The sequence below is a fragment of the Myxine glutinosa genome, chromosome 10, assembly GCF_964187855.1.
Source record: "Myxine glutinosa chromosome 10, kmMyxGlut1.1, whole genome shotgun sequence".
NCBI classification, from domain to species: domain Eukaryota; kingdom Metazoa; phylum Chordata; class Myxini; order Myxiniformes; family Myxinidae; genus Myxine; species Myxine glutinosa.
The window spans coordinates 68,174,950-68,188,903 of record NC_136270.1 but is presented as its reverse complement, the minus strand read 5'-3'; the positions used below and the strand labels follow the sequence as shown (position 1 = coordinate 68,188,903).

General features: G+C 43.2%; 1 protein-coding gene across 3 annotated transcripts in view; it reads right to left on the bottom strand.

Annotated features, from left to right (window-relative positions):
- Nucleotides 1-609: 609 nt before the first annotated feature.
- The window catches only part of LOC137434123 (TOX high mobility group box family member 4-B), a 212,944-nt gene continuing 199,599 nt past the window's right edge, over nucleotides 610-13,954 (bottom strand). For all 3 annotated transcript variants that reach the window (XM_068126812.2, XM_068126813.2, XM_068126811.2), the window contains 2 exons: nucleotides 3,134-3,303; nucleotides 610-2,079 (listed from right to left, as the gene is read on the bottom strand). In XM_068126812.2, coding sequence (XP_067982913.2) covers nucleotides 2,019-2,079; nucleotides 3,134-3,303 — 231 coding nt within the window. In that variant the 3' untranslated portion in view covers nucleotides 610-2,018. The remainder of the gene's footprint in view (nucleotides 2,080-3,133; nucleotides 3,304-13,954) is intronic.

The window sequence follows — 13,954 nt, the reverse complement described above, 5'->3', positions numbered from 1 at the left end:
CCATTAATATTTTCCAGGACATTTGAGAAGCTCCTTGTTCAGCACTTGTCAACGGTGGAAAATGCCCTACTTCTGATGGCCTCAAGTTGCACCTTGTTTTAGGATAAGATGCAACCCATTATTTGTGTATCATCTATACTTGTATTATTGTGTTGCTGTCTGATAGTACACACAATAGTACATTTTCACCACTCATGCAGAGCCATCATCACCAAACTATAAATACCAGTGATCCATCTCTTTGGGGTCAGGCACGGCTTGGGCTGTCAGGATATTGCAGAAGTAGCCGACTCATTGTTGAGCTTCGTAGAATCGGTTCGATTCCTGACCCGACTATGCATGATCATCCGGTCGTTTCATAGCATGGCCGTTTCAGACTATTCAGTCATTCAGAGAAGACGCAATGGCTTCTGGGCGTTAAAGATCCTAGGGTACCTTGTGAATCGAGGTGACGATTGTGTTCTGATAGCTTTGGCAAATTCAAAGTTCATATCCTCATTGAAGGGGCACAGCATCAGCAGCTTAGTCATGCCCACTTAAAGGATGCCATTAGGGTCTGCATAAGTGAGAAGAAGCCACAACCCATCACCTACAATGCTCTCAACCAAACAATGTCGATCTACTTTATTACAGAAAGGTTAAAATAAAATAAAATAGGAATACAGAAAGGATCTTGTTACATTTACAAGCACAAAGACCATTACAGGTCCAGCTAAATGAAGAAGGAAAAACAAACCCCCCCAAAAAAATGCCGGCTCCCATCGTTTTCAATATCTATGGTAAATGACACAGGCAACAGTTTAAATAAGTCTAAAATACTGATGGAGGCACCACAGACCACCATGAATGGATTAATAGGCAGATGGATACTACAAAATACTGTGCCCGATCTTGCATTTGGATGAAACACGCAAGATGAAATTCGAAGTCTTCCATCGAACACGACTCCGTCAGCTTGCCTAGAATTGATCGTGTGGACGTTTTGGGTTAACTTTTTTTTACCAGTGCAGTTACTTTACTTCTCTTCTTAAATATCTAAGTTGTGGAAGTGTATGTCCCATTGATTAAAAAAATAGCGTGCTGGCCAGGCTTGGCAGGAGATGCCAAATGCAGCGGAAGGGACAACACGAAAGATGAAGGACCACACAGAAGAAACTTACAACAACTCTCGAGTTGTTCTAAAAAAACAAAAGCACAACTTTACCTGAATGTCATTGGTTGCTGTTAACCCCTCCCTTCCGCCCTCCACCCCTTCAATAGACCCAGAGTGCACAGACGCACCAACGCACACACCTTTTTGCATCATCCATGTTGATGCTTCAGCAACATTTTTACACCAATAGCCATTAAAAACAATAAACACCCTTTTTGCTTCCTCAGTTGAGAGTGGCCAAGGAGCTACAATAGGACGAAAGACAGTGTACAACTCAGCTATAAATTAAAACCTCACTTTGGGTGCTGAGTTCCAAACAAGGCAAAACATTTAACAGTTAGTGCGACGAGACTCCTGCGGCATAGCGTTCTATCTTAAAGGACCAGGTAAGGACTTGCTAGAGAGGTAAAGAAAAGGTGAAAATATCGACCCAAAACTGCCCTGGGTGGGTACATAGTATCATTTGGGTGCCATGAGCCTCGACTTTTGCTCAACTTGCTGAGACATTTAACGGGCAAGAACTCAAAATGATTAACTCCACAGTGGCAATGTTGCTGATGTCGAGGTCATCAAATGTTGAGGCCATCACAAGCAAATACTCTGTGGCATTTGCATTGCCCAGTTTTTTTTTTCCAGACTGTGAATGCAACAAGAATATAAACATCTGAGCGAAGAAAATGAAAGAGGGGAGGCAGAGGAGGGAGGGAGTTGAGGGACGGTGAGTAGATCTATGATGAAACATTATGGTCAAAGTTCAAAAGGCAATAGAAAGCAACCAATGACCAGGAAGCTCCAAACCAGGAGTCGACGGTAGCCAAGCAAAATGGCAGGTGACCCGTTCCGTTACGAAGAGTTACAGAAGTGCTCATTTGACTGAGGCAGGGCTACTCTGCACACGTGATGCAACCCAAGCCATGAATACGTCCCTACACACAGGAAATGTTTTTTGTGGTGTGGGATCAAGGGAAGAAAACAAAATTACAAAAGGTGTTAACAATCATAAAGTATCCAGACATTATCATTATTACTATTATTATTATTATAAGATTAAAACTGTCTGAAACCCACCAATACCAACCATCTATATCTGCTTGCTGGCATTTCACCACGTGATATTAGGAGGGCAGTAGCAAGCCAGATATAACACCGCAGACAATCGGAAGATAAGAGACACCCTCTTCATGGCCATCCGGTGATAATTCCATGTCTTAAATCTCGCAGGAACTTCCTAGCATCAGTCCATTTACTAGCTGGTAATCCAACCGCAATGGGACAATCTTTGGAAGGAAAGATTGCAGCTAGCTTCAGAAAATGAGTTAATGAACCTTGAGCCGACAGAGAAACTCCCATCGGGTGCTGATCGACCATGGACAACTTGTTGACATCTGAATTGACCATGTACCAGAGCTGGAAGGTGTAAAGAAAATATACTTCACTGGGGATACAATAAAGACGATGCTAACTGCGAGTGCGGTATTGAACCCCAGATTATGGAACACCCAATGAGATGCGGCCTGTTAGATGACGCATATTTGTCAAAAGATCTGGCAGAGGCAGACAGTGCCCAGCAATGGCAGGCAGTTGTGTGATGACGTATAAAAGTGTTGGTGCTTCCAAAAGTCCAAACCAAATGTCCTCCACCCCTCCCCATTTTCTGCACTCTGTGAAACTGCCTCTCCATGTCCAGCCACTCGTGATTCTCCCTCGTCTTTTAAGATGGCAGTCCACTACTACTTGGCTACTTGACCTCTACTAATAAGGTAATCTACATTCTATTTAGCCCAGTCCTGTCCCTTACCCATTAGTGCTCTTTCATTGTTCTTCACTCAACTGTTCCAGCAGTCATCGGATGCTTTTAGAAGGCTGAGTTACAGATTTGTCATGCAACCGTGTCTCGGCATCTCTCCACAGTATTCCCATAAATGTAAATTGGCACTTGTGCCTACCAAAATATTTTAGAGATTCACAACGCCTACTCACCTGCAATGGCTCACCACGCACTCACTGCTGCAGAACTCGTTGTCCCAGTCGACACTAGCAACCGGTGGGTTTGAACAGCCCATGCGCACACACTTTGGTAAAGCACACATCTCAGGCGGTGTTGCACGGTGAGGGGAGGGCACCATAAGTGCTTCCGCTGGTGAGAAATTCTGATAAACACAAAGTGTACAAACTGTATCAGTGTTCATTCTCCATGATCTTCGGTTCTGTACCACAACAAACACGAGCCCACTTGAGACAAGGAAGAGATGGTTAGCTTCGACCATGAGCAACTACTCTGTCATACCGCTGCAGTGGATGACTCATTAAAACATCATAATGATCATCACTGGCCTGAGTCCTCACATTCTCCTTTAAATGACCAATGAGGAACCTATTGATTTTCCCTATCCAATTAAAGATCAGACCACATTTTGTGGCTCCTTATTAAGGGAAAATATATCAAGTCTCATTTAATTCATTATTCGAGCATGACACCATTCTAGCAAGGTGAGACATGACTCTGCCTCTGTCAAATCCTTTGACTTTATATCGTTTAAAGAGCAGTGATCATTTAAAATGCTTAAGACAAATAAAAACAAGAAAAAGAGCAATCAGAGATTGCAAACCCTCGCCAGGATGTATTTTCAGTGGTTTTTAAGGCTTTTGTGTTAAAACAAATATGGGGGCCAAACCACGTGACCGATGACATCATTATTTTTTTTCTAAACTAATTTATTCCTAGATTATGCTCAAGAAATTTCATCTTGATTGGATGAAGTTTTGTACTTGTCGAATTATGACGTCATAATGGAGGCACCTATGACATCATCATTAACATATTTTATTCCCCATGGAGAGATCCTTACAATGAGCCATGTCACATTTTTTTCTATTCAGCACTTTCGGAGATATAGAGGTGCAAAGTTTTTCAGTTTTTCCAAGGTGGCGGCCAAACCACGTGACCAATGACGTCATCAATTGGGCAAAGTCTATTCCAGGGCAATATAAATATGTGTGTAAAGTTTGGCGATTCTACGTGCAACGGTGTAGACGTAGTACTGCGAACAAACAGACAAAGAGACAGACAGACAGACAAACAGACAAACCAACCGATCAACATACTTGCAGGAATCTTTTCCAGCAAGTAACAAATGAAAAATCGGTCAGAGACCGAGGACTTGCTGGAATGTACCTTTTTTATCGGCCATGTTGGACAAATATGGCGGCCGAACCACGTGTCCGATAACGTCATCATTATTTGTTTTCTAAACTAATTTATTCCTAGATTATGCTCAAGAAATTTAATCTTGATTGGATGAAGTTTTGTACTTGTCGAATTATGACGTCATAATGGAATCACCTATGACATCATCATTAACATATTTTATTCCCCATGGAGAATTCTTTACAATGAGCCATGTCTCAATTTTTTCTATTCAGCACTTTCGGAGATATAGAGGTGTAATTTTTTTTGGTTTTTCCAAGATGGCGACCAAACCACGTGACCGATGACGTCATCATTATTTGTTTTCTCAACTAATTTATTCCTAGATTATGCTCAAGAAATTTCATCCTGATCGGATGAAGTTTTGTACTTGTCGAATCATGACGTCATAATAGCGGCACCTATGACATCATCATTGACATAATTTATTCCCCATGGAGAGTTCTTTACAATGAGCAATGTCTCAATTTTTTCTATTCAGCACCTTCGGAGATATGGAGGTGCAAAGTTTTTCTACCGATGACGCCATCATTATTTTTTTCTCTCCACCAGTTTATGCCGACATGGCGCTCAAGAAATTGCATCTTGATCGGATGAAGTTTTGTACTTGTCGAATTATCAAATTATGACGTCATAATGGAGGCCTTGGGCCGAGAGAGTTAAAAATTGGGCACAGTCTATTCCGGGGCAAGACAAATATGTGTGTAAAGTTTGGCGATTCTACATGCAACGGTGAAGACGTAGTGCTGCGCACCGACAGACAGACCGACAGACAGACAAACAGACAGACAAACCAACCGATCAACATACTTGCCGGAATATTTTCCGGCAAGTAACAAACGGACTCAAATGCAATACCCTCTCCTCTGGTGAGGATAACAAGTATTGAATTAAAAAGAATTCACCTCTGTGTCCAGATTATACGAGGTGTGTTCAAAAAGTATCCGACCTTTGTTCATAAAAAATACTCGTATCCAGATACAACAAACTTATACTAATCTCCTTCAAAGTAGTCCCCTTGGGCTGCCACACACTTCTCCCAACGGTTCTGCCACTGTCGGAAGCAGTGCTGGAACGCCTCTTTTGGGATGGCGCGCAGCTGGTCCGTCGCATTCCGCATGATGTCTTCTCTGGACTGAAATCTGGTCCCTTTCAGGGGCATTTTCAGCTTGGAGAAAAGCCAGAAGTCACACGGAGCCATGTCGGGAGAGTAGGGAGCCTGACGAAGCACAGGTGTGTTGTGTTTGGCCAAGAAACTCTGTATCAAATGCGAAGAATGGGCGGGTGCGTTATCATGATGGAGCTGCCAATTGCCCGCTGCCCACAGGTCCGGCCGTTTGCGTCGCACAGCGTCACGAAGGCGACGCAGAACCTCTTGGTAATACTCCTTGGTGATGGTTGTGCCGTGTGGTGCGTACTCGTGATGAACCACGCCACTGGAGTCGAAGAAGACGGTCAGCATGACTTTGACATTGCTGCGGACCTGCCTTGCTTTTTTTGGCCTCGGGGATGTTGGATGCTTCCATTGTGATGACTGCAACTTGGTTTCTGGGTCGTACCCATAAACCCAGGACTCATCGCCAGTGATCACTGTGTTGAGGAAGCTGGGATCGCTGTTCACAGTCTCCAGCATGTCCTGTGCGATCTCCAAACGGAGTTGCTTCTGCTCAATCGTTAGCAGCTTTGGTACGAACTTCGCTGAGATTCTCCTGAAGCCCAAATCCTCCTTCATAATGGAATGAACGGATCCAATGCTGACGCCCACCTCGTCTGCAAGTTCTCTGATCGTGATTCGACGATCCTGCATCACCAGGGTCCTCAATTGGTCAATGACGATCTCATTTCGGGATGTTGAGGGCCTACCCGAACGTGCTTCACTCTCCACTGATGTGCGGCCATCTTTGAAGCGGTTGGTTGTACCATTCCTTTATCTGTGTGGTGCTCATTGCTTCGTCCCCGAAGGCCTGTTGAATCTTGCGGATCGTTTCCACTTGGGAATCGCCAAGCTTTACACAAAATTTGATGCAGTAGCGTTGTTCAAGTGTTTCCGTCATTTTGTCAAAAACGAAAATCCGACGGCACTCACTTACACTTCCTCACTCATCGACGGTCTGCCGTCGAATGACAGCTTCTGCAGGTGGGAAAAAATTCACGCGTGCGCATTAGGATCGCCTACATACGTGCACCAATCAACGCCTCCCTAGCTTCATTTGTTTACGCACGACAAATTAAGGTCGCATACTTTTTGAACACACCTCGTATAACGTGTGGATTACGGTAGAGCATTTCTGAAATACGTACCATGTGCTGGAAATGTGTACAGATCCAACGCAGTGCCTCATCCTCATCACTCTGCTGTTTATGGTTTGATTTAAATGTCGTCTCCTTACCGTTTTCTTTTTTTATTCTGGCCATTTTAATTTTAGTAGGCTGACAGAATGGCTGAGAGGTATGCGTACTGCCTCTATCAAGGAGTCTTGAGAAACAAGGACATGGATGGGGTCTGCAAGTGGCAAATTTCATTGGTTGAGATGATCATCATTTCGGTTTATGAAAAAACATCAAACACTGGACAAGCCAGTCCAAAGACTGATATTTGTCAAGTTTACAACAACAAAACAGTATTTCATAATACTTAAGCCTGGTGTTGGCTTAGCGGTTAGGGTGCCGGCTTGGGATCCGAGGATCCTGAGTTCGAATCCCGGTCGATCGCTGAATTAACGCCAGGGGGGTTGACTCAGCCTGTCATCCTTCCGAGGTCGGCAAATTGAGTACCAGCTTGCTGGGATGAATGATCCCGGTGTGTAACCCGCTTTAGAATCGGTACACCGTATCCCTGCGCATCGTAAGAGGCGACTAAGGGTTGGCGTCAGGAAGGGCATCCGGCCATAAAAACATTGCCTAAAAAAAGGGAACCATGAGGTCATGGAGCCCGCAAAGCTAACTCCCGCTAAAGCGGGGAAAAAATGGCCTTAAAACGATCATTCATTCATAAAACTTGCAAATATATAGAAACTAGAATGGCACTCAGAAGAGAGCGTACCTCTGCCAGGTTGAACCATTTACGTTTTGTATCCGTTTCTGATAGGTCAAATCTGGATCCGGACCCAAACCAAAATCTAATCGGCTTGTCCTTGTCACTTACCCAACTCATCCACCAAGACTTGTTATAAACTGTCGACAACTTTTTGAAATATCATGCTATGTATCGTTTTTGCCCTGTCACTCAATGGGGAAGAATCACTTGAAATAAAATAAATTATCGAATCTGGATCCGGATTCAGATCTTCACCAAAATTGAATAGATTCGTCGTTGTCACACACCCAAACTGTCCAACAAGTTTCGTCCGAATCCGTGCACAACTTTTTGAGATATCGTGTTCACAGAGTCAGACAGACAGACAGGGGTGGAAACAAACCTTTGGTGGTGGAGGTAATAATAATCTTACAAAATCACATTAATATGTATATTATGCATCAAAAGATGTAAATGGAATAAAAAATGCAAATTAGCCAGAAACGAGGAGACATTTTAGATTATAATGAAAGGTATTACTTACATGAAGGAGCATTGGAAAAAAAATTAAAATAATAATAAAAACAGGATTGACATTATGCAGAGCATGATACTTGCAAAATCCACCCTTCCACCACCCCCTCCCCCCCCCCCCCCCCATCCAAAAAAAAAAGTTGTCATGAATATATGAAATTGTCCATTTCATTAAGATTAAAATTGACGATCATAATCAAAGCTCGGGTCAATCAGATGAAAATTGATTCTTTTTCAGATGAAAATGAATGATATTGGGAGTTTCACCTTGAGTTAACCTTTGACTTTTTGACCTCAAAATAGTTGATTTCCCGATTTAGTGATGTACTATGTAATTTTCTTCATTCTTCAGTTTAATTGGATGAAAATTAATGATTTTTCAGATAAAAAATGAAGATTTTGGAAGTTTGACCTTAAGTTGACTTTTGACCTTTTGACCTCAGAAATAGTTGCTTTCCCAATTCAGTGATGAACTATGCAATTGATGTTTAATTTTCTCGTTAATAGGATGAAAATGGACAATTTCTCAGACGAAAATTGGTGATTTTAGAAGTTTCATCTTGAGTTGACCTTTCACCTTTTGACATGTCAGGGTGGCGCATGGATCTTAACTGACTGTTTCCAAAGCAAAGCAGGAGCTCATCTCTCTGTTCACTGAAATAGGGGATGTAATACAAATGAAGTTGCTGTTTGGATGTCAGGATATGTGGATATGCAATGCAACGGAGGACATGCTTCTGGACACGTTCCAGTTTATCTTTATGAGCACTTGTCAGACTAGATCCCAACACAGGTGATCCAAACTCAAGTAGTGGCTAAATGTATATTTTATAGCTGGTAACCAGATCACCATCGCCAGCTCCACTTTTCTTAAGGATGCCTAGTATATACAACCGACGAGCAGCACAAGATACCATGAGTTAAACCTGGCTATTCTACTCTAGGTCCACTTGTATTACTAGTGCAAGATTATGAGCGGAAGATGGCATATCATGTAAAATACCGTAATACTATGTATAAGTACGGTTAAACGGAATGGTTTTGAAAATGCCAAAAAGGTGATTTGTGTTCTACAGTGTTCACGTATATAGATAATCAAATTGAAATAAAATAAAGATTTTAAAGGTTGTAAAAAAATTAATTTCCGGAAGTTTACTGCCATTGATGAACGTCATTGAAATGCCACATTGCCACAAATGCCACATTGAAAACAACAGCGCCTGTTGTTTGTGTCCTTTATGAACCAACCCTGGTGTTGGGCTAGCGGCTAGGGTGCCGGCTTAGGATCCTAGGATCCTGGGTTCGAATCCCGGTCAATCGCTGAATTAACGCCAGGGGGGTTGACTCAGCCTGTCATCCTTCCGAGGTCGGCAAATTGAGTACCAGTTCACTGGTAATTCCCTGCTTGTCGTTAAAGGCGGCAAAAAGGGTTGGCGTCAGGAAGGGCATCCGACCGTAAAACATTGCTTCAAAAAGGGGACCGAAAAACAACAACAACCACAGTTCCCGAAAAAGGCCAACCCCCGCTTGCGGGGAAAAAATGGCCTCTAAAGGTGTTTTTTTTTTTTTATGGCATCGCTAAAAACGACGTTTCCTGTTTGGAATGAGTTTCAATTTTGTTTCACTGCCAGACTGGCTAAAAATATTATCTCTACTTTCTGAGCATGCGTGATCAGGACAAATTCTGAGGCAAAGTGTTGCTAAACTACAGGTTAATGTGTTTGATTCGTGTTCAAAATGTAATATTAAATTGAAATGAAGATGCTTCATAAACTGGCGCTTGTAGACAGACAGAAAAAGTTAACCAATCGCTTTACGCTACTCCATGCTTCACATGCGTGGATGTGGTGCAATAAAATCACTCACCTCTGTTATTGGTACATTTTCCTTGACGTTGCAATTCTATCACCTTCAATTATCAAAAATAAAATAAAAACCTTCAGTTTGTCAATCTCTATTAATATTCCAAAAACCGAGATAGTAATACATGTCCATGTAGCTTCTCTTGTCAAATGTGAAAAAGATAACCGTTTAAACTTTCCTCGCAAATAAACAACGCCAGTTCCTGAACCATCCTAGTTTACCCACTGTCAACTCTGTTACCTTTATGTCTTTTCTGCAATCAAGACTGGAAATTGGCACAAAACTCCAAATTCAGTCCAACGCCACCCCTTGAGCTTGCCAGCACCAGTTAGACATGTATTATAGACATCACAATACAGTACAACACAAAAATTCCATTCATCCTCAGTGGTGCGAGACATTGAGCCGACAACTTAAATTAAGCGTCGTTTCGAAAAACATCCATTAGTCCTTCCTGCGATTTACATGCGCCATAATTTTCCATTAAAAAAATAATCCTTATCAGTGTCTCTATTATATTCATCAGAAGCTCAAGAAGATCTGCAATGAATTTCACCTGCCACTTTCAGGCCCATTCTCGTTGAGGAAATTAACATACTTTGTGAAATGACAAGATATCTGGATGCGTCTCCAACCCTCTCCCTCCTCCCTTCCCCCGCCACCCCTACGTAAGACAATACACTTGACGTAAGGTCAAAGTCGACTTAATTTAGCAAATAAATCAACATCACAAAAATGCGTGTAATTAAAAAGAATACAGCAATCGAACAGCTGCCCACAAGCGGCGAAATTGTAATGTCAGACGGCCTGAGCCTTATTTTAGTCCCTGATGTATAAGTGGTACGTTTGTGACCTTTCTAATCCTCTAAGCATTTGTGACGTTAAGGCCCCTCCTGTTTATAATCACTAGAACTCTTGGGCTGCTCGTTAACTGGTAAGAGGAATTACTCCTTCATTTTTTCTGTCAAGGGAAATTTCCTTTTTCAAGTAATCTCCGTTTACACGATGGGTCGCTTGTTTGGAGACAGCGGATGCAAATGCAAATTGTGGATGAGACATCGTTGGGCGTGTGATGGGATTATGAATCATTTGAATACATGAGTAACTGGATAAATAAAATATATTTTCACCTCCAATTAACATCCCATTTTGTAGTACTATATTATTACCTGACAGCCTTCACTCAAACTTGTATGGCCTACACTAGAAAAGAATTTACCTTCGATGATATTTATTCATTGCCAATCAAGGATCAATGAATTCAAAACGGAACTAGTTGGTATGCATAGAATACTTACCCTGTGCAGTCAACTTTGTGCGAACCAACTCTTCTGTTTTTTTAAGGGTTTTTTTCTTTGATCTAATATGGCTACCATACCACGTGAGCGATGACATAAATTTATGTCCTCTAATGTAATTGTTGTGTAGATCACGCTCAATAAATTTCAAACCGATCAGACGAAGCGTTGTACTTGTCGAATTATGACGTCATAATTAAGGCACCAATGACATCATCGTTAACACTTATTCCCCATGCGGAATTCTTTACAATGAGCCATGCTTAAATTTTTTCCACAGAGCGGTTTTGTAAATAGAGGGGCAATGTTTTTCGGTTTTTCCAAGATGGCACCTGTACCACGTGGACTATGACGTCATAATTATCATTAAAATATTCTACAGGAGGAGGCGCTCCTATAGTGAAAAATTTGTGTCCATCAGACCACCAGTTGCAGAGAAAAAAAATTCGTACTGATCGGATGAAGCGTTATACTTGTCGAATTATGAGGTCATAAGGAAGGAACCGATGACATAATTATTAACATATCTTATTAGCAATTTTGCACCATCTCTCTGGCTCCGACCTCACCCTCTCTGACCACCTAGCCATCACTATGACCATCAACATCCCCACCCCAGCACCAAGGCATTATAGCACAATCAACTTCCGTAAGCTAAACGCTCTTTCACCTACCTCATTCTCTTGACCCCATCCCCTCCAGCTTTGTCAAGGCCTCCCTCCCTGCTCTCTCTCCACTTATCATTGCAACAATAAACTCCTCCCTGTCTACAGGCATCGTCCCACCATCCCTCAAAATTGCTGCTGTTACCCCCATTCTAAAAAAACCTGGTCTAAACCCTGACACCCTAAATAACTTCAGACCCATCTCCAACCTACCCTTTCTGTCAAAAGTTTTGGAACGCGCTGTAGCCGCTCAACTCAAACATCACCTCTCTGCCAATAACCTGTATGAAACATTCCAATCCGGATTCCGCTCCAACCACAGTACTGAAACTGCTCTCCTCAAAATCACCAACGACCTTCTCCTCTCCTCTGACGCTGGCAACCTCAACATTCTCGTCCTCCTCGACCTCAGCGCTGCCTTTGACACCATCGATCACACCATCCTCCTCACCCGACTTGAATCCACCTTTAACGTTACCGGCACTGCCCTCTCTTGGATTAAATCATACCTCTCCGACAGACGCCAGTTCATCTCCATCAATAACTGCAAATCCCCCACTGCTCCCCTCCCCCAAGGTGTCCCCCAAGGTTCAGTTCTTGGCCCCCTCCTCTTCATCCTTCACCTGTCCCCCCTCGGTCACTTAATCTGCCGTCATGGTCTCCAATTCCACTGCTTCGCCGATGACATCCAGCTTTTCATCTCTACCAAGTCCGTCTCCACCGACACCCACTCTATCCTGACAAACTGCATCTCTGAAATAAAATCCTGGCTTCAAATCAACTTCCTCAAACTTAACTGTGATAAATCTGAAATAATCATCATTGGCCCAAAAACGCTCACAAAATCCACCCATAACTTTGCCCTCAACATCGACGGTATCCCAGTATCCTCCTCCCCTCACATCCGGAATCTTGGCGTCATCTTTGACCAAACCCTCTCCTTCGACAAATACACTAAACAGATCACAAAGACAGCCTTCTTTCACCTGAAAAACATCGCCCGTCTCCGCTCATCCCTCTCCTCCACGGCTGCAGAAACCCTCATCCACGCCTTCATCACCTCCCGTCTGGACTACTGCAATAGCCTCCTCTATCGTTCACCCTCAACAATCACCAATAAACTCCAATACATTCAGAACTCCGCTGCCCATCTACTCACCCATTCCCGGACCCGTGACCACATCACCCCCGTCCTTTACAAGCTTCACTGGCTCCCCATCTCCCAGAGAATCCAGTACAAAATCCTCCTCTTGACCGACAAAGCCCTCCATAACCTGGCCCCATCCTACCTGGCTGACCTCCTCTCCAGACACACTCCCACCCGCAACCTCCGCTCTGCTGGTACCAACCTCCTGACCCCCCCCCCATCCGGACCAAATTCAGATCCTGGGGGGACAGGGCCTTCTCCATCGCTGCTCCCACCCTCTGGAACTCACTACCTCACACCATCAGAGACTCCTCCTCACTCACCACATTCAAAACATCACTCAAGACCCACCTGTTCAGCACTGCATTCAACATTCAACCCACAGCATTTAACCCCTGACTATCACTTCTCCTTCTCCCTTCTTTTGCTTTAAATATTTCCCTCTTGATTCTTGTCTTTTTGCAATTGTTGTTTTCATGTTTTGTTATGCATTATGTTTTGCACTCTGTCAAAGCGCCTTTGGGCTTCATGAAAAGCGCTATACAAAATAAATGAATTATTATTATTATTATTCTCATCCACCCTCTCTGGAAAAATGTCCACTTCTCCCTTCGTTGACCTCCACACCCCTTCTGACCTCACTGACTACTACAACCACACTCTCTCCTCCTGCCTTGACCAGCTTGCACCTATAAAAACCAAAACAGTATCTTTCACCCATTCTGCTCCCTGGTTTACCCCTGAACTCCGCCTGATGAAAACTCGTGCTCGCCAACTTGAAAGACTCCGCAATAAAACAGGTCTCACAATTCACTCCCAAGCCTACAAAGACCACCTACAGCACTACAAAGATGCCCTCTCCCGCTCCACCTACTACTCTCAAATTATCCACTCTGGCTCCGGAAACCCAAAAGCACTCTTCTCTACAATAAACAAACTCCTCAGCCCCCTGAACACCACCACCCAGTCATTCACAGTAGACAACTGCATCTCCTTCCTTTCATTCTTCCAATGCAAAATTGACAACATCTACAACAGCTTAACCACCACCGCACCCGCTCCCCCTCAAA